The sequence below is a fragment of the Schistocerca serialis genome, chromosome 1, assembly GCF_023864345.2.
Source record: "Schistocerca serialis cubense isolate TAMUIC-IGC-003099 chromosome 1, iqSchSeri2.2, whole genome shotgun sequence".
NCBI lineage: Eukaryota > Metazoa > Arthropoda > Insecta > Orthoptera > Acrididae > Schistocerca > Schistocerca serialis.
The window spans coordinates 1,273,699,593-1,273,720,351 of record NC_064638.1 but is presented as its reverse complement, the minus strand read 5'-3'; the positions used below and the strand labels follow the sequence as shown (position 1 = coordinate 1,273,720,351).

Below are 20,759 nucleotides of genomic sequence, written 5' to 3'. Positions count from 1 at the left end.
CATCTGCAATGTATAAGTTTTCAGGACTGAAGTTTTCTTACAGTTTACACACGGTGTTTTTCCTCGGAAATTTGTATCACTTAAAAGTGATGAATTTTCTTCTCCTGAAATTACTCTAAAATGATCCCATATCTGTCCTTAAATCTTTGCAACCATCCGTTACTTGCCTTAAAATTAGAACTGCCAAGCAACTTTGCGAAATCTGGGGCTTTTTGCCCCCCATGAATCATGACCTTGCCATTGGTGGGGAGGCTTGCGTGCCTCAGCGATACAGATACCCATACCGTAGGTGCAACCACAATGGTGGGGGGGATCTGCTGAGAGTCCAGACAAACGTGTGCTTCCTGAAGAGGGGCAGCAGCCTTTTCAGTAGGTGCAGAGGCAACAGTCTGGGTGATTGACTGATATGACCTTGTAACACTAACCAAAACGGCCTTGCTGTGCTGGTACTGCGAACGGCTGATAGCAAGGGGAAACTACAGCCGTAATTTTTCCCGAGGGCATGCAGCTTTACTGTATGATTAAATGATGATGGCGTCCTCCTGGGTAAAATATTCTGGAGGTAAAATAGTCCCCCATTCGGATCTCCGGGCGGCGACTAATCAAGAGGACGTCGTTATCAGGAGAAAGAAAACTGACGTTCTACGGATCGGAGCGTGGAATGTCAGATCCCTTAATTGGGCAGGTAGGTTAGAAAATTTAAAAAGGGAAGTGGATAGGTTAAAGTTAGACATAGTGGGAATTAGTGAAGTTCGGTGGCAAGAGGAACAAGACTTTTGGTCAGGTGAACACAGGGTTATAAATACAAAATCAAATTGGGGTAATGCAGGAGTATGTTTAATAATTAATAAAAAATAGGAATGCAGGTAAGCTATTACAACCAGCATAGTGAATGCATTATCGTGGCCAAGATAGATACGAAGCCCACGCCTACCACAGTAGTACACATTTATATGCCAACTAGCTCCGCAGATGACGAAGAGATTGATGAAATGTATGATGAGATAAAAGAAATTATTCAGATAGTGAAGGGAGACGAAAATTTAATAGTCATGGGTGACTGGAATTCGAAAGTAGGAAAAGGACGAAAAGGAAACATAATAAGTGAATATGGAATGGGGGTAAGGAATGAAAGAGGAAGCCGTCTGGTAGAATTTTGCACAGAGCATAACTTAATCATAGTTAACACTTGGTTCAAGAATCATGAAAGAAGGTGGGTAGCTTTGAGAGACGAAATAGTGAGGTAGCAGAGGATCAAGTAGGTGTAAAGGCGAGGGCTAATAGAAATCTTTGGGTCACAGAAGAGACATTGAATTTAATTGATGAAAGGAGAAAATATAAAAATGCAGTAAATGAAGCAGGCAAAAAGGAATACAAACGTCTCAAAAATGAGATCGACAGGAAGTGCCTCGGGGAAGATTCCATAGAAATGTTGGAACACTTGAGGCAATACTGGCCCAACGACTTATCTTAGAAAATAGAGTAAGGAAAGGCAAACCTACGTTTCTAGCATTTGTAGACTTAGAGAAAGCTTTTGACAGTGTTTACTGGAATACTCTATTTCGAATTCTGAAGGTGGCAGGGGTAAAATACAGGGAGCGAAAGGCTATTTACAAATTGTTCAGAAACCAGATGGCAGTTATGAGTCCAGGGGTATGTAAGGGAAGCAGTGATTGGGAAGGGAGTGAGACATTGTTATAGTCTATCCCCAATGTTATTCAATTTGTATATAGAGCAAGCAGTAAAGGAAACAAAAGAAAAATTCGGAGTAGGAATTAAATTCCATGGAGAAGAAATAAAAACTTTGAGGTTCGCCGCTGACATTGTAATTCTGTCAGAGACAACAAAGGACCTGGAAGAGCAGCTGAACGGAATGGTCAGTGTCTTGAAAGAAAGATATAAGATGAACATAAACAAAATCAAAATGTGGATAATGGAATGTAGTCAAATTAAATCGGGTGATGCTATGGGAATTAGATTAGGAAATGAGATGCTTAAAATAGTAAACGAGTTTTGCTATTTGGGGAGCAAAATAACTAATGCTGGTTGAAGTAGAGAGGATATAAAATGTAGACAGGCAACGGCAAGGAAAGCGTTTCGGAAGAAGAAGAATTTGTTAACATCAAGTATAGATTTAAGTGTCAGGAAGTCGTTTCTGAAAGTATTTGTATGGAGTGTAGCCATGTTTGGAAGTGGAACATGGACGATTAATAGTTTGGACATGAAGAGAATAGAAGCTTTCGAAATGTGGTGGCACAGAAGAATGCTGAAGATTAGATGGGTAGATCACATAACTAATGAGTAGGTATTGAATAGAACTGGTGAGAAGAGAAACTTGTGGCACAACTTAACTAGAAGAAGGGATCAGTTGGTAGGGTATATTCTGAGGCATCAAGGGAACACCAATTTAGTATTGGAGAGCAGCGTGGAGGGTAAAAATTGTAGGGGGAGACAAAGAGATGAATACACTAAACAGATTCAAAATGATGTAGGTTGCAGTAGGTACTTGGAGATGAAGAACCTTGCACAGGATAGAGTAGCATGGAGAGCTGCATCAAACCAGTCTCTGGACTGAAGACCGCAACAACAACAACTGATGGTATTATTTGTAATCTCAGGCTTTTGAAAACAATGTAGTTTTTTGTTAGGAAATTCTGTGAGCTATAATTTGTCTAAAAAACGAGATTGCATATAAAATATTTGTACAGCCCATTATTGAGTTTTGCTAAAGTGCATATCAGGTCAGACTACCCGGAGACATTGAGTCAATAATAAATTGGGTGATGACAGTAATCAAGACTGGCAAAAAAGTGTAACATAAACATTGAATAATCCTAACTGATGGTTGCTCGAAGAAAGATAGTGTACATACTGTGAGAAACTGCTTAGAGGACTTTAGACACTGTTCGAGGCCAGAAACTATCGATATCCTTCATCCCGTTACATATATATTCCGAAAGATCGTGCAAATAAAGTTGTGTGAATAACAGCTCGCATAAAGGCATGCGAGGAGTCATTCCTCTCACACACTACTGTGACTGGATTGGGAAGAAACTCTAATACAGTGTGCAACAGGAAGCACGTTCTGCCACACACTTCAAGTGGCTCACGGAGTGTTGATTTTGGTGCAGGTGTGAATACTTATTATTAGTAGATTTTCAATTGACTTAGTTGTAAACCAGTATGTGTCTAGTAACAGTAGTAGCATATGTTCAATTGTAAGCTGCAACTGAAAAAAATGAAATCTAAGAAAAAAATAAAGACGGGAATTTGTAAATTAGATCTCTGGTTCACATGCAAAGGCTACTAGCAGCAGTGACAAAATCATTCTAAATGTAATGCAGGAGAAAATAAGAACTGAATACAAAGCTGCAAAATTTTAACTAACAAAAGCAAAACAGTGGAGAAAGATGGAATGAAAACAGCATAATGGCTTCCTCTCTTTTGCCAACCTTTCATCTCATGGCAGCATTTTCACCCAACATCTTAAACCTCTCAGCGGGTTCCCAACTCTTTTGTGAGTGTATATGTTTTGAGCATGGGGTGTGAAGGTATAGCAGCCTTACTTCCTTTCCTTTGCTGCTCTTTCCCATGGAGGCAACCTTTGATGTCAACCTGGCTATTACCTCAGTTCTGCTTTCCTTTCTTGGAATAGTCTTTCATTCAACACCATTTGGCTGAAGTAATTGGTGGTCCTTTTATGGGTTTGACCATTTTTCAAATTTTTCTGTAGTGTTGACTGACTGTGGAAGAACAGTGGTTACTGCAAGCAGTGCTAAAGGTTATCCATGCAAATACCTGCGTACACTCTTATTTGCACTTCAGAGCCAATGCGGTAGCCAGTCCAACATGGTTGGGTCATTACGTGTCGTTTTAGTTGTGTTCCCTTACAACACAGGGATAACACTTCTATGCCCGAGATGCTAGCTCCCCGTGCATGCCAAGGAATAGATGCGAGTCTTCCTGGGGGCTCCTGGCAACAGCCATCATGCTAGATAGCTTTTACTGTGGCTAGGTGGCACGTGGGTGGATTACATGACATCAAAACAATGGCAATTGTGATCTGGCCATCTGATCAGAGATGTATAGAAATTTCAATGTGAATAGCTATAACCGTACTGCTTTCCCCATCCTGGATACCCTGTGAGAAGAGGGACAAGCCAGATGTCTAGAAGCAAAACAATTTATATATACTTAGTGTGTACTTGAACTGGTAGGGATACTTTCATTGTGATGAAGCCATTACTTTTCATGGAATATTTTGAAGATAAATTTAGAGAAGTTCAACTGTTAGGAAGGATGTACAATGCAAGGCTATTGATTAAAGCCTCTTCTGCTGCACAATCTACAGTTCTTCAGACATGTGAATGTATGGGTAACATAACAGTAACCATTGCCTTACCCAAGACTTCTGATATGTTGTAAGGAATAATTTTCCACCTAGACCTTAAACCCCAAACGGACAAGGAGCTACAGGCTAATTTCGAGTGGCGAGGCAAACATTTGATCCAATGTACCCAATAAGGTCCTAATGTTAACAGAATAGGTACTGGTGCCTTTATCTTAGCCTTTGAAGGGAATGTTCTCTTGGAGAAAGTAAAGGTCATAGCGTATAGGTGTGATGTGAGACTTTATGTACTACCACCAATGCCTACACTTTGAGCATACGTCATTCTGCATCGTGGCATTCTCAAAGTGCAGAAACTGTGGTTGATTACTCCTTGTAAACAGCCACCCACCTTTTTTCATCATTTGCAAGGAACACAGTGCCCCAACTTCACTGATTTGCCCGATTTTCAAAAAATAAAATAAAATACAGGTATGTAAATCTATTGGCCGCCTGTCGTACACTGAGGCATGTGAAAAATATTAATGCCTACATCCTGTTGACATGACATCCACTTATGTGAAAGTCATAACCATCACTTCCACAACCTCAATTTTTTTAAGCCAATTCTTCCACTGCCCTCCCCTCTTGTGCTTCCTGTCGCACTGTCTTCAGGAACCACTTTTGCACCTATATGGAGGAGCAGCAGCTTTCTCCTTTGGTGTCCAAAGGTGACAGCGTTCACTCTCCTACAACTTTCCCTGGAAACTCACTGATGAGAAGTCTGATGACAGCCAATGATATTCATCTCTCCCCATGCTTATTGCTGGTAAGACTGACTCGGCATACTGAAAAGTCTGTACAACCTTCAGTGAAATTAAAAGTAAGGGCGGTAACTTTAAGAATGTGATGGGAGTTCCAAAGTTAAACACAAAGGAGAGAGTGGATTGATAGGAAGAGTACATTGAAGACCTTTGTGATGGGAGAACTTTTCTGATGACATGATAGAAGAAACTGGAGTCAACAAGGAAGACATCAGGGATCCAGTACTAGATTCGGAATTTAAGAGAGCTCCGGAAGACTTGAGGTCAAATAAGGCAAAAGGGACCGACAACATTCCATCAGAATTTCTAAAATCTCTCGGAGAAATGGCAACCAAACAACTATTCAAACTGTGTGATTGATGATGTACCATCAGACTTTTGGAAAATATAATACACAGAATTCTGAAAATAGCAAGGGCACGATCAGCATAACATCTCATGCGTCCAAACTGGAGTACAGAATAGTACAGTGTACAGGACATTGGAAAATAAACTTAAGGGTCTGTTAGATGACGACCAGTTTGGCTTTATGACAGGTAAAGACACCAGAGAGGCAGTTCTGACTTTGTATCTTATAACGGAAGCAAGAATGTAGGAAAACAAAGATACGCTTGTAGAATTTGTCAATCTAGAAAAAGCATTCAACAATGTGAAAATGTGCAAGATATTTGAAATTGTGAGAAAAATAGGAGTAAACTATAGGAAAAGATAAGCCATGTACAATGTGTACAAGAACCAAGAGAGGGCGATAAGACTGGAAGATCAAGAACAAAGTGCTTGGATTAAAAAGCATGTAGACAGGGATGCAATTTTTCCCCATACTGGTCAATCTATACATCATCAAAGAAGCAGTGACGGAAATAAAAGAAAGTTTCAAGAGAGGGATTAAAATTGGCGTTGCTATTGACAGTGAAAATGAAGAAGAATGACATGATCTGTTGAATGGAATGAACTGTCGATTGCGTACAGAATGTGGATTGAGAATAAACTGGAAAAAGACAAAACGAGAAGTAGCAAAAATGAGAATAGTGAGAAACTGTAATATAACATGGCAAACATGTTTTTGTGGGTGAAGTTTGGGATGTTTATCGTTGTTTAATACAAGAAAAATGATGATTAATATACCGCGTCATATTACGGATATCCTTCACCAATAAAATAATACGTATCTTGTGTAATCCGGATGCTGCTTCTTAATGCTGCGATAGGTTCATCTTGATGTTACTGCATTGCCACAAGGGAATCATGAAATGGTAGAAATAAGTTTCAGTACTAATTGTTCACAGAGAATTTTATTCTGCACGCTAGATGTTGTATACAGTGTCTGACTACATGCTGTTGAAACAGAATTTGTTCCAAGACAGACCTATGCAGCCGTGCAAATTGCCTCTATTTGTAGGGTTTTAAACAATCTGCCATTGTACATATTGAATGTTGGATTTATACAATTAAAGGTTTTTACATACATCTTCCCAAATTACATAGAAATTTACATGAAATAAAAATGAATAACTTCATACAAAGATAGGAAAGAATTTGTTTCTATTAAGACTATAAATTACATGTTTTATTGTTGCAACAGTGTATTTTGTTAATTTGCATACATTACTTTACTGACTTAAAAGAATATAGTCATATCCTTTTCAGGTGAACAGAGCAATTACTTTCATTGAATAAAAGGGCTAGATTCAATTAATTAAATTTTGTATGAGTAAAATTTTACATTTCTATATGGTCATAAGTACAGGTCTGTTAACTAACATCAATTAAAACATGAATATGCTTAATTCTGACTGAAAAATCGTGATGTCATATTTCTATTAGGAATACAAATAGGCTTTTCTTTATCTAACAGCATAAAAATAGCTCTCTCTTGATGACTACAAATATCGGAACTTTAATCATTAATTACTCCTTAATTACAGTAGCAAATTTTATTCCTACCATGTGCCTGTAGTTTGCATTGTGTGTAAATTATGATGGTACAGTAGTTTTTAATCCAACATGTTTCCTTCATTCTATATACTGGTGAGGCCCAATGTAAACAACGTCAAAACACTAGTTTAAATTGGTGTAAATTACTAAATTACCAATATTCTATATATGCCCTCTGCGGGAGAGTGGAGACGAGATTGGAATAGGATACAGGATCCCAAAAGGTATTGTGGTATTACAAAACTTAAAATTAGTTGGCACGAAGTAGGAGTTAAGGAATTCTGCTACCTTGAAAGCAAAATAATCCATGATGGAGACAACTTGCACAGCCTTGTTGATGCAATCTGACAGCGGGCGAAGGTAACTGCAGAGGCTTACAACTGCCAGTTGGCTCTCCAAAGCATCTAATGTCATAGTTGGTCCATCTACCAAGGAAGCAACAGGATCACCAAAAATGGCCACTGTCACAGAGATCACTGAATGATCACGTTATAGGTGTCCAAGTTAGGCGTAAAGGAGCAAGAGGAATTGTCACACCACAGGATCACTGCCTGTCCCGACAGGGCGGAACCAGATCAGTGAGCATTGGTTCAGAATCTGTCATTGTGAGGGGATCTGGTGCCTCTAGGGTCACTGGAGTAGTCTTGTCCCAATTCTTCTCCTCTCCTCATCCTCCTTCACAACATTTCGTGGCCAGGATTCTTGGGAAGGCCTACCTTTACATACTGATTTAACTATTTGGTATCCTCATACTTTCTCTCTCTCTCTCTCTTCATCATGTGACTGCAATGTTGGTATGTGCATCTGAAGTATTGCCCTCAGCATTTGGCTGCTGTTGAATCTGATGAGAACAATCCTATCCCTGAAAAGTTCACAGTGGCTCATGTTCTGCCCCACTTTCCTATTCATAACCAATCTTATTTCTGTTATGCTATTTTCTGCTACTGGTGCTATTACCCTAGATTCGCGTGAGCAGAAATCCTTATCTTCTTTATATTTCACGTCTTTGACTCCCACTATATCTAGGTTAATCCTCTGCATTTCCCTTCTAAAATTTTCTAGCTTTCCTGCTACGTTAAGACATATGACATTTCATGGCATGACATACAGAACGTTATCTCTTTCTCAGTGATTCCATCTTTTTCTCATGGTCACCACCTACTTGGCAGTCCAATATTTTGCCAGTGGAGAGATCATCATGACACTTTGTTTCAGTTACAGACCACATGTCCTGTGAATAAACATCATGTGTTTTTACAGCAGTAATTTCAATTACCTTCTGTTTCCTCAGGCTGCCAATCATTGCTGATCCTTCCACCTCTTTGATTTGGTTCCCACCCAAAAGCAAGAGTGTCCTGGACCTCTGTCTGCTCCTCTGCCCTCTTTGACAAGGTTGTTGGCAGAGCAAAAGTGATTCCTTATGTCAGAAGTCTTCTTCGCAATTGCTGATGATTTTTATTCCAAAGTTAAGCAATGGTTGGATTCGAACCGGGGACCCATGCCATTTTGATTACTGTTCAAATCCAACATCTCTCAACAGCTACCAACTGATTAGCCTCACCAATGTGCTCTGCAAAGTGGTTGAAAAGATGTTTGCCTGCAGATTATACTGGGTTCTTGAGTCTGGGTGCCTTTTGTGCCTTTATCAGTGTGGTTTCCAGGAGGGACGATCTGCTGCTGACCGTGTGGCTAGGTTGGAAACTGCAGTCCTACAGATTTTTTCTAAATGCCAGCACCTCCATAGCAGCAGTTTGACTTACATAAAGCACACGACACTACTTGGTGCTATAACATTTCCTTACCCTCATGGCTGGGGCCTTAGAGGCTTCCTCTCAATTTTTGTCAGTTTTTGTCCCACCATTGTTCCATGTACAAGTTGGTATTTCACTGAGCTAGCCACAGGACCAAGAGAATGGTGTGCCACTGGACTCTGTCGCGAGTGTTACGCTCTTCCTCCTTGCTGTCAATGGGCTAGTGACCATGGGCCGCAGTCACCCCTGTGCTTTATAGCAGTGACTAGTGAATAACCTCAGCTGAATGCCAGCTCCAAGGTGCCGTCTGATGGGCTCCAGGATTGACTCTTTCCCATGGTTTCCAGTTCTCTCCTGCAAAAATGCGAGTTGTGCATTTCTGCCACCATAGCGAGGTCCATACTAATCCAAAACCCTGCTACGGTACCCAGTACTTGAAAGTTGTTGTACTGTCGTGTTTTGTTGGGTCTTCTTGCTCTTATTTAGTGCTTATATCTGACAGGTTTCAACTACAGGCTCACCATCGTGTCCTGTTCCGAGCATCTTCCATCTGTTAATATGTTTGTTCTCTTCTAATGTCATCCACCATTCCAATTCTCCTCCGTCTCACCCTTTCATTCCTTCCACTTTTTATTCTATATTCTTTATTGCAGACATTTTCTACACAGTGTATGTCCCAGCCCAAGGTTTCCTCCTCTTTCTGATCACCTCCAGTAATCTTCTTTCCTCCCCTATTTACTTCATTACTACCTCATTCTTAAGTCTTGTCAGTCCACTACACATTGAGCATTCTTCTCCATAGACACATTTCAAAGCTTCCTAAACATCTTTCTTTTTAACTGCCCATGATTCACTGCTGTATAACACTACACTCCAGACAACATTTAGCAATTATTTTCTTCAAATGTTGAATGGTGGGTGCTCTTTCATGCCTTGACTACATTGGAGCAGGACTGGGATGACACCTGTCACATGCAGAGCCATGGGGACATCCACCTGCTGCCTTACCTATTTCTCTCCTTTTGTTTTCATTACTCGTGGCCCAACTGATGCCCATTACATTTTTAGCCTTCTCACATTTAATTAACTGAATCTGATAATTAGAGGACATTCTTTGCTCTGTAACCATCTTCACCCTTCATCAATATGGCAGGGGTCAGATTTGGGGGGGGGGGGGGGGGGGGGGCTTTCCTTGCCATTGGATGAGCCATGGGAGAGGCCTCGTGTGCTCTGACCTACATACCGACCCAATCTATACACGTTCCCATAAATTGTTTCCCAGCTCTGGCATCAGTATTGTCTTCAATACCTTGGTCTTACCCCACCTACATAGTTTGCAGTTGTCACTAAATCCAGTTAACTTTCCCTGGATTGAGAGACTGATGATGTTGCTGTTTAGTCCCTTAACCACCAGTCAGTCAACCAACCAATCAAGCCAACATCCAGAATTGTTTGTTGGATATATTCGAATCTCTCATATCTATCTTATGATAGACTGGGGGCAATTGCTATTACTATTTTTTTAATAAATAGTGTGAACAAAATCTTCACTTACATTTGCAGGTTTTGAATTCTTTGCTATTGATTTCAGTGCTACACTGTAACCCAAAGTACACATGTGAACACATTTTTTGTTCCACCTGTACATAAATGCAATTAATAAAACTATCTATGATTATTCGTAAAGCCAATCATACAATAATTCAAGTAAATTTAAAAAAAAAATCATGTTTCATATGTATCGTATAATAAGCAAAGTGGTAAAAACATAAAAAAAGTGGAAGCTACGAATTAGTGTCAACCAGTAAGCCTGCACCCCCAGTTCTTTAAAGAATCTAATTCCCATGTATAAAACTGTTTCAAACATCTGGTTACTTTACAAATGAGTTAATGTGTTAAATATTTCTGTTAAGCACGTAAGAAAGAAAAACACTTTAGAAAAGGCTCGAAACTGTGTGTAAAGTTTACTGGAAGCCACTAAGTGCTCTCATTCTGAAATACTTGATGATTATAGTCTGGGTAATTTGCAGCTTGTAATTGTTTTGCTTGACCTATCAGGAGAGTCATAAAATGCTAAATGGATCCTTCTATCACCCACCAGACTCATCTCCTGACGTAACCGAAAACTTTAGAGAAAACCTCAGTTAACTTGTAATGTAAGTTTCCCAATCATACTGTAATTCGGTGGAGACTTTAATAATCTGATAATTAATTGGCAAAATTACAGTTTTTTTAGTGATGGACGTGCTAAGACATCCTGTGAAACATTACTAAATGCCTTCTCAGAGAGCTACCTAGAACAGATAGTTAGGATTCCCATTCATGGTGGAAACATATTAGATCTAATGGCCATAAATACACGTGACCTCATTGAGACACCCACATCGAAACTGGTATCAGTGACGATGCGGTTGTGGTAACAATGATTACCAAAGTACAAAGGACAAATAAAACAAGCAGAAAGATATATATGTTGATTACACTGGATAAAAAAATTGATAGCGTCATACCTCAATGAGGTACTTGGAACTTTATGCGCAGGGCAGGAGCTTGTAAAGGAACTATGGTGCAAGTCTAAAAGCGTAGTTGACCATGCAATGGATAGATGTGTACTCAGTAGAACAGTTCTTAATGAGATTACTGCACAACAGATGTAAAACAAATGGTAGGGCTACTGATAGCGAGATGCAGAATGAAACGCGTTTGGCGGTCAGGTGAGTGATGGATGCATAATGCCTTCAGTGACCACCATAGCAGAATATTGTCAAGTGATCTTTCACAGAACCCAAAGAAATTCTGGTTGTATACAAAGGCTGTTAGCGGCACCAAAATTAGCATCCAGTCTGTAGCAAATGATATAGGAACTGAAATGAGGATAGTAAAGCAAAACCTGAAATGCGTAACTGCAATTTCAAATGATCCTTTATAAAAGGAAAACTCAGGTGAATTACCCCAGTTTAATCCTCGTGCCACTGAAAAGATGAATGAAATAAGTATTAGTGTTAGTGGTGGTGAGATACAGATGAAATCGTTAAAATTGAACAAAGCCCCAGGCCCCGATGGAATCACTGTCAGATTCTATGCTGAACCTGCAGCTGAGTTAGCCCCTCTTCTAACTATGATGTATCATGGATCCCTGGAACAAAAAACCGTGCCCAATTCTTAGAAAAAGGCACAGGTCACACGTGTCTACAAGAAGGGTAGTAGAAGTGATCCACAAAACTGTCCAATATCCTTGACATCAATTTGTTGCAGAATCTTAGAACATATTCTGAGCTCAAACATAATGAGGTATCTAGGGCAGAATAACCACCTCAATGCCAACCAGCATGGATTTCGAAAAAATCGGTCATGTGAAATCCAATGCGCACTTTTCTAGCATGACATAGTGTGAAGGCTTTGAATCAAGGCAACCAGGTAGATGCAGTATTTCTTGATTTCCGAAATGCATTTGACTCAGTACTGCACCTATGCTTATTGTCAAAAGTACAACCATATGGGGTATCAAGTGAAATTTGTGAGTGGATTGAGCACTTTTGGTGGGGAGGACACAGCATATTATCTTGGATGGAGAGTCGTCAGATGTAGAAGTGACTTTGAGTGTGCCACAGGGAACTGTGTTGGGATGCTTGCTGTTCATGTTGTATATTAATGACTTTGACTTTGCAGACAATATTAATAGAATCAGGCTTTCTGCAGATGACGCAGTTGTCTATAATGAAGTACTATCTGAAAGAAGCTGCATAAATTTTCAGTCAGGTCTTGATACGATTTCAACATGGTGCAGAGATTGGCAGCTTGATCTAAATGTTCAGAAATGTAAAGTTTTGCACTTCACAAAACAAAAAAAACGTAGTACCCTGTGTCTGTAGTATCAGTAAGTCACTCTTGGAATTGGTCAACTCATACAAATACCTGGGTGTAACACTTTGTATAGATATGAAATGGAATGATCACATAGATTCAGTTGTGGATAAAACAGGTGGTGGACTTTGGTTTATTGGTGGAATACTGGGAAAGTGCAATCAATCTAAAAGAGAGATTGCTTAAAAATCACTCATGCAACCACTTCTGGAATATTGCTCAAGTGTGTGCAACTATAACAGATAGGATTAACAGTGGATATTGAATGTATACAGAGAAGGGCAGCACAAATGGTCACGGGATTGTTTAATGGGAGATGAAGGAACTGATTTGGAAGGCTCTTGAAGGTAGACGTAAACTATCTTGAGGAAGTCAAGGTTCAAGAACTGCCTTTAAGTGATTACGCTAGGGATATACAGCAACCCCTGCATAGAAATCATGAGAATAAGATTAAAATAATTACTGCACACAGAGAGGCAGTCAAACATTCATTTTTCCCACGACCCATATGTGAATGGAACAGAAAGAAACCCTAATAACTGGTACAATGGGAAGTAGACCTGCCATGCACCTCACAGTGGTTTGCAGAGTAATGCTGTAGATGTAGCTTGTTTTAAATCTTTAACATAAGATTATAACTGTTAATGAATTGATTATGACTGTATTTAAAATCTTTAAAGTCAGTCAGTACGAAATATTTAGTCAACATTTTATTTCCTCTGGAATCTATTAGATTGGCAGCCAGCAGGGACTGTGACCCACATTACCCATTTAGTAACATAGATAATACACTTCATTTATTGATTTGCAGTAAAATCTAATAGTTTTTCGCCCTCTGCCCAATCTTTCTATTTGTGATGAATCCTACTCCTATTACGCCATTTTTTGCTGTTGAGATTCTTCTAACCAGAAATACTTGTCTTCTTTCCAATTCACTTTGTAGACCCCTTTCTGTATCTAAATTAGGTTTTGCATTTCCTTTTCCAGATTTTCTAACTTCCCTGCCACATTCAAAATTTCGACATTCGACTCACAGAATGTTACCATTTTGGTGGTTTTTCTATCTTTTTCATATGGTAATTTCCTCCTGGCCAGTCCCCTCATGGAGGTGCGAATGGAGGACTAACCCATAAGCTTTTGCCAATTGAGAGATATTGTTACACTTTCTCAGTTACAGACCACATTTCCGTGGATAAGCAATGTGTTGTTAATATAGTGATTTCCATTGCCTTCTGTATCTTCATGCCATTGATTGTTGCTCATTATTCTGCTTTTTGGAACACGGTGGTGCATTATACTCCGGTCTTTTTATGAATATAAGTGAAAACCTGGAAGACCCTTCGAAAGCTTTGATGTTGGTGAGTCAGGTATACTGATTAAAGGCCCAAACAAAGCATGGACAGACAAAGCCAGAGAGTAGTGAAACAGGGTTACAACTTACCAGAAGGCATACACGGGATGAGGCTCCATGTGTGTAGTTCCTACACGTCCAGACAGGTGACAGTGGTATTGCACCCAGATCTCTCTCACTCTATTGACCCATAGAAAGAATTATTGGCAAATTGCATTTGTTCACTCAGTACTGCCCTATGGCTTAATCTGAGGGGAAATGCAACTAAGGTCAAAAAGTACTTATCCTACAGAAGCATACAGTGAGGACATTAGGCAAAGTTGATTGCTGAACATCAGAAACCATGGGATTCGTAGACATGCTTGTCAATACATTTACTTCCTAATGGGATCTATCTTAAAAAATAAGATTGAATTTAAGATGAATTGTAGAAGTCACTACCACAATACCGGAAGTGACAATAATATTAAAATAAACATTCCAGGAATAGAAAAGACCGAATAGCAGAAGTGTCGAGTAGTCGACAGGTGCACACTAAAGAGAAAGGAAACTTGCTAGCTTTCAGGAGAAATCCTTTGTCAAGCTACAGTGCAAGGGTGCAAGTAGTGCGCGCGCCCACACACACACACACACACACACACACACACACACACACACACACACACACACACACACATCTGTTTGGTGAGTGGTCTCCTTTACTCCTGTAGTATATGCATTTTGCCAGAATTTTCCTTGTTGTATTAACCCTCGAACTTCTTATAACATGAGTGGATGTGCAGTGTACTGTGTAGACATTTAAAGAACAGCTGTTTTTATGTTAGCTAGGTAAACAGGTATGAGCGAAATCGCAGTTTGCTCTCAGTTTAATTAAACACCTATAACGTAAACTTACATGATATGAGGTAATTCATGTTTAATTAAACAATAATAAAATAAACTTTCATTGTGTCATTCTGTCGTCATGTGCAATTGCCACACCACAGTAATGGCCCACTTGAAGCATTAAACAGTGCAGTTGCATCAGTCCCAGCCAACCACTTAGTTAGTTGTTAATTATCTCATAGACAGCTGCCTCATTGTGGGATTGTGCCACTAGCCCAGAATCTTGGTGATTTCCTTGTTTTGATCGTAAATTTTTTCTCACCCAGCTCACTGCTTATTGTATTACTTCTGCTCACTTTGACGTATGACAGCAGAACTTACTGTGTTAGCTGAAGCAATAATGAAGAACAGGTACAGGCTCACAACTGTAAAACAACAATGGAATGTTACAGAACAGTGTTATTCATGGTTGATGCACTTTAAGCTCAGGCACACCTGCTGTTAATATCCTTTATTATTATGTATCCCTATCTGCACTTCAGAATGGAGTATTATATTGTGCTTCAAATGTCATTAATAGTTAGGCAGCAGACATCAGTCGGGAAACTGTACATCGGCAGTAGTTCAAAAACAATGTAAACATAACTAGTCATATTTGTTTGGTAGTATACAGAAGTACCCTGCAATGGAAGACGTATGTAATGTGATGGTTAGAAATTGGATTACAAACGTTGTGAGAAGTGTGAGACCTGAATTTCCCCTGGCCTATACGATGTTCCAATAAATTATGGGAACGTAGTAGGGTGATATCATGACAACCACTGATATTTTGACAAGTGCACGCCCTGTTGTTGTTAAGGCCTTGAAAATAACTGCATGTACACCTATTGAAATATCAGCAGTTGACAACAATGACATCCTGTGGCATTTCCATAAGCCGTTATGATTTTACGGTGAAGGTGGCAGGGGGCCCACATAAAACACTCACTACTACTTCATTGACCCGATCCATATCTGATACAGGCACTTTTTGCTGTTGATGAACTTGGTGTCAATTTACATAGCTGTGCGCAGTGGTTAGACGCTGGACTCGTATTCGGGAGGACGACGGTTCAATCCCACTTCCGGCCATCCTGATTTAGGTTTTCCGTGATTTCCGTAAATCACTCCAGGCAAATGCCGGGATTGTTCCTCTCAAAGGGCACGGCCGACTTCCTTCCCTAATCCGATGAGACCGATGACCTCGCTGTCTGGTCTCTTTCCCAAAAAACAACAACAACATAGCTGTTTTTCGATCTGAGTAATTCTTCATTCCTTAACTGTCAGCAATGTAAGAGGGGCGTTATCTTTACAGTATGGATTACAAGACTTATTCTGTATTATGGCATACTGCTAATTTTGAATGTAATTTAACAAGCCACTACAACAGCAGTGTTTGACTTCTAGCTTCAGTCTGGTTGTAAACCTGGGGTTGGGCGTTAGAGAGTGCTTCAGCCTCGTGGAGTGTGAAAGTAGACAGATTTGTTGTGTTTTGTAACATCATACGAGGTGCGGCAATAAAATAATGAGACAGATTTTCTTTGCAAGATGTGGCAACCCTGCAGGCTTGTGTAGGCACAATACCTTCGACCTTGGTCTATAAAATGCTTCTAGTCCAAGCGGCACATCGATGCGACTGCACAGTCGTGAGTTGTGCTGTAATAACACGTGTTTGTGTGTCTCGTCATGGAAATGGAACTGCATTATATTGCGCAACGGTATGACATTTCTTTTTGTGTTAAATTGGGTGAAAACGCGATGACAACTTACAGTAAGCTTCAGAAGGCTTTTGGAGAGGAGGTTATGTCAAGAGCTCAAGTTTTTCATTGGCATAAAATATTTAGTGAAGGCAGAATGAATGTTGAAGGTGAAGACCACAGTGGACAACCATCAACCTCATGGACGGATGTCAACTTGGCCAGGGTGCGTGAACTCATATGATCTGATCAAAGATTATCCGTGTAAATGATTGCAGAAGAACTGAACATCAATCGAGAAATGGTTCGTCTAATAATAACTGAAGATCTTGGTATGAGAAAGATTTGTGCAAAAGTCACGATAATGCGCCATCCCATACTGCTCTGTCAGTACAGCAATTTTTAACCTCAAAACAAATGTCAGTACTACCACAGCCACCTTAGTCATCAGCTATCGCTCTGTGCGACTTTTTTCTATTTCCAAGAGTCAAAATGGCGGTCGAGGGACACAGTTTTCAAACAACGCAAGATGTCCAAAAAGCTGTGATGAGGGTCTTGAAGGATATTACAGAAGATGAGTTCCAGCAATGTTACCATCAGTGGCAGAAGTGCTGGAAAAAGTGTATGCAATCAGAAGGGAACTACTTTGAAGGAGACAACACTAAACTTGACTAAAATGGTAAGCAAAATTTTTTTTCATATCTGGCTCATTGCTTTATTGTCGCAACTCGTAAGCCCTAATAGCTGTGTACCTCAATCTGAATTATTATTAGGCTTACAATTACAGGTAGTATTTATTGGAACAGGAAGAAACATTATCTGTCTGTTTTTGTACATTCATCTTTGTGTTTTCGTCTGTTCGGCATTTAAGAGTTACCTATGTTTTGTTTTTCCTATCTTGTGTTTGAATAGGATGACCTTCCTAGAGTACGTCAAGAACTGGAAGCGTTGAAGAGGCTTTCACATCATCACATATGTAAACTGTATGAAGTCATTGAAACTGATACTCATATATTCATGGTAATAGAGTACTGTGCTGGTGGTGAACTGTTCGATCACATTGGTGAGTAGCGTAAATCAAAACAGATTATGAACTTCCAGTTAGAATTTCCATTTTGATACTGTTTCTCAAATTATTGTTTAGTCAAAACGTATAAGTTTATAATGGTAACATAGAAACCTCCTACATGGAATAAGTAATAAGAAAAATAGTCTCCCAAGCTTCCTTGTACCACAGGCAATTCTTACAAGCAACTCACACTCAGTGCATATTTTAGTATTCACTCTTTTGTGTTTTGTGTGACTGTATACAATCAGAGAATAACTATGTAAATATTTTCATTTGCAGTGGAACGCAACAGGCTGACTGAGGCAGCGGCTCGCTCTTTCTTCAGGCAGATAATCTCAGCTGTTGCGTACCTGCACGAGCAGGGGTATGCACACAGAGATCTAAAGCCTGAAAATATACTACTTGACAAGAATCAGAACTTGAAATTGATTGATTTTGGACTCTGTGCCAAGCCAGCAGGAGGCCTGGAGTCACACCTCTTAACATCCTGTGGATCTCCAACATATGCAGCACCAGAACTGATTCTGGGCAAGCAGTACCTAGGCAAGTAATGAAACCTGAACTTTTTTAACAGTTATGTAATATGTTTGTAAAATGAGTTGTAATGCTAACTGCCATATGACAATGTTCATCTGTAATCCTATAGCAGCATCACTAAATTGTTGTGTCTGTGATTTTAAAAGTGTTGTCTGTGCTTTAATACTGACTTGTGGAAAATTAAAAAAATGCAGCTATGTTCCCAATTCAAGTTTTCCTCACGTAATAGGCGATTTCTTTACTACTTAAGATGACTGAGGAGAGAGCAGGTTTTCCCAAAATATACTCAAATATATTTAGCGGACATGTCTTTTTACACCACTCTAATGCCCTGTCAGTGTAATTATTAGATTCTGCACTGCTTATTTCCGTCTCAACAAACACAAGAAGTGCATGCATACTGTTGTAGAGTGTGGCTCTGAACAATAAGAAGCAAGGAGATGGTCCTGTTTGTTCAACCTAGAGTCAGAGGGGGTGGGAGGTAACTCAGCCAGTCCCCCCCCCCCCCCCCCCCCCCCCTCCAATTGCCATTGAACTCCTCTTTCTGCCGTAAGGGAGGACCAGAAGCAGTATCGAAGGTGGTATGCTCTTGCATTCCTCCGACCTTTGAATGGACTTACCCAACTATTGATTGGGGGGAGGGGGGGGGTACAGTTTGATGTGTGGATTCTGAACCACAGTGCAACTTGGCACTTTTCACATGAAATACATTGCCAGAGGTGAAGGAAGTGCAAAGTAACAAGTGAAAATCATGGGACTGATCAGAGATCAAACCCAAAACCTTTGGCTCCTGTGTCTGGGACATTGTCACTGAGCCGCATGGAAGGATTATACAAGTTCCAAAAGCTAGAAGTAGTAATTTGTGCCATAAGTGTTTTCACTGGCAACACAAGAAAATATCACCTTCAGATGCCAAGTACCAACCAGTTGTTTTATTTCCTTCTAATTTATAAATTTTCTCAATTGAATACTATTGTCTATTTTATTTCTGTAGATGAATGTTACATTGTGTAAAGCACCAACAAGATTTTCTGTTCTCTCTGTTACCTCCTTGGTAGATGTTGCCTTGAGGCTGAAAGTCTTCCTGAATGTTTGATGGTATTTACTACTAGCACTTGTGATCAGATTGGCACTCACAAATAACTAAACGATACATTGGCAGAAACACATGAATTGCAAAGCTGTTAAAACACACATTAATGACGCACAGTCCAGTAATCAAAGATAGTCCTCACAAGTCTCTGAACAAAGTGATTGTGGCACAAAACAATGCCCACATTTTCATTTTCAGAAACGTCACAGGCGGTGTTCACTCATTAATTAGTCGCACCGGTCAACAATACCTTGTTTGCGTGACAGTGATAGCCAGTGCCTCCTACCACTCACGACAAAATTCAGTCGAAATGTTCATTAACTTGAATTAATTACAAAAACAATTTGAAAGTTATTAGACATGAATGTTACTTGGTTTTTGTGGGTGCAGGTGTACATATTTCTGTGAGCAAACTGTGCACATAGCTGTAGCATGAGCAAAAACCGGGAGTGTAGATGTTACAGGTTTATTAACCTGACAGGGAATGGGCACGACCTCTCCCCACATTGAGTGAGATTAGACTATTTAAAAACTGCTGTATAAATAAATTGTTATTTAAGAAATTATACAATCATTTAATAAACAGCTATACAAAATACCGCTAGGCAGGAATGGCTATAAGTATTGACAAAGTTTTGGTCTACACAAAATGTTGTCATCTAGGAATTTAGAAAATTTTTACTGGTTCACTTTTTGCATTCGCAATAAGGTTACCCGACTCATGAGTACTGCTGCCATATTAAAAAAAAATTATTTGGTGTAATGAAAAATTATTAAAAAAATTAATTAATGGCTTAATTAGTAAAGAGTATCATCTGACTCAGAAACAAATAGAACAACAAAAGCACAGTGAAAAAAATCAGTACCTAACAAGCCCAAGGATAAAATTGGCAACATAAATTTTGACATAATGGAATTTTCAATGTGTAGTTTCATACAAAATAAAATATTACTGTGAAGCTGGGATGCCAGTCTCTTTAATAAGTGTGTATTAGCTCACATCATGTTGGCAAAGTTGTATGATAGTAAGAATTTCAATTACCAATAGTTTCTGCTTAATGTGGCTTAAGTGATAACTAATTATCTTGTTAGACTTGGTGCAATTAACAGTATGATATTTAGCATAATTACTAGTAAGAGAATTTATTAATCAATGTCACTCCACACATGCAGCTATACAGCCAGATGCTGATCAACAACTGACTGACTTAAAATCAGGTGCACAGCAGTTGTGTACAGATACACTGACTGGTATTACACAGCCATCATCAACTTTCCATGCAATCTTAATTTATAATAATAAACGTTAAGGAAAGCAAAATTTTGTCAATAAACAATGATAATGATGATGATTAATAATAATAATAAGCCAACATTGCTGTGCCGGAACGAGAGGCTATCCGCGCACTGAGGGATGATGCTGACTCCATGGTCCTCCCAGCAGACA

At 39.5% G+C, this 20,759-nt stretch overlaps 1 protein-coding gene across 2 annotated transcripts in view; it reads left to right on the top strand.

Annotated features, from left to right (window-relative positions):
• Positions 1–20,759, top strand: part of LOC126419526 (maternal embryonic leucine zipper kinase-like) — a 426,839-nt gene that overhangs the window by 35,497 nt on the left and 370,583 nt on the right. For both annotated transcript variants that reach the window (XM_050086726.1, XM_050086719.1), the window contains 2 exons: positions 17,526–17,676; positions 17,962–18,225. In XM_050086726.1, coding sequence (XP_049942683.1) covers positions 17,631–17,676; positions 17,962–18,225 — 310 coding nt within the window. In that variant the 5' untranslated portion in view covers positions 17,526–17,630. The remainder of the gene's footprint in view (positions 1–17,525; positions 17,677–17,961; positions 18,226–20,759) is intronic.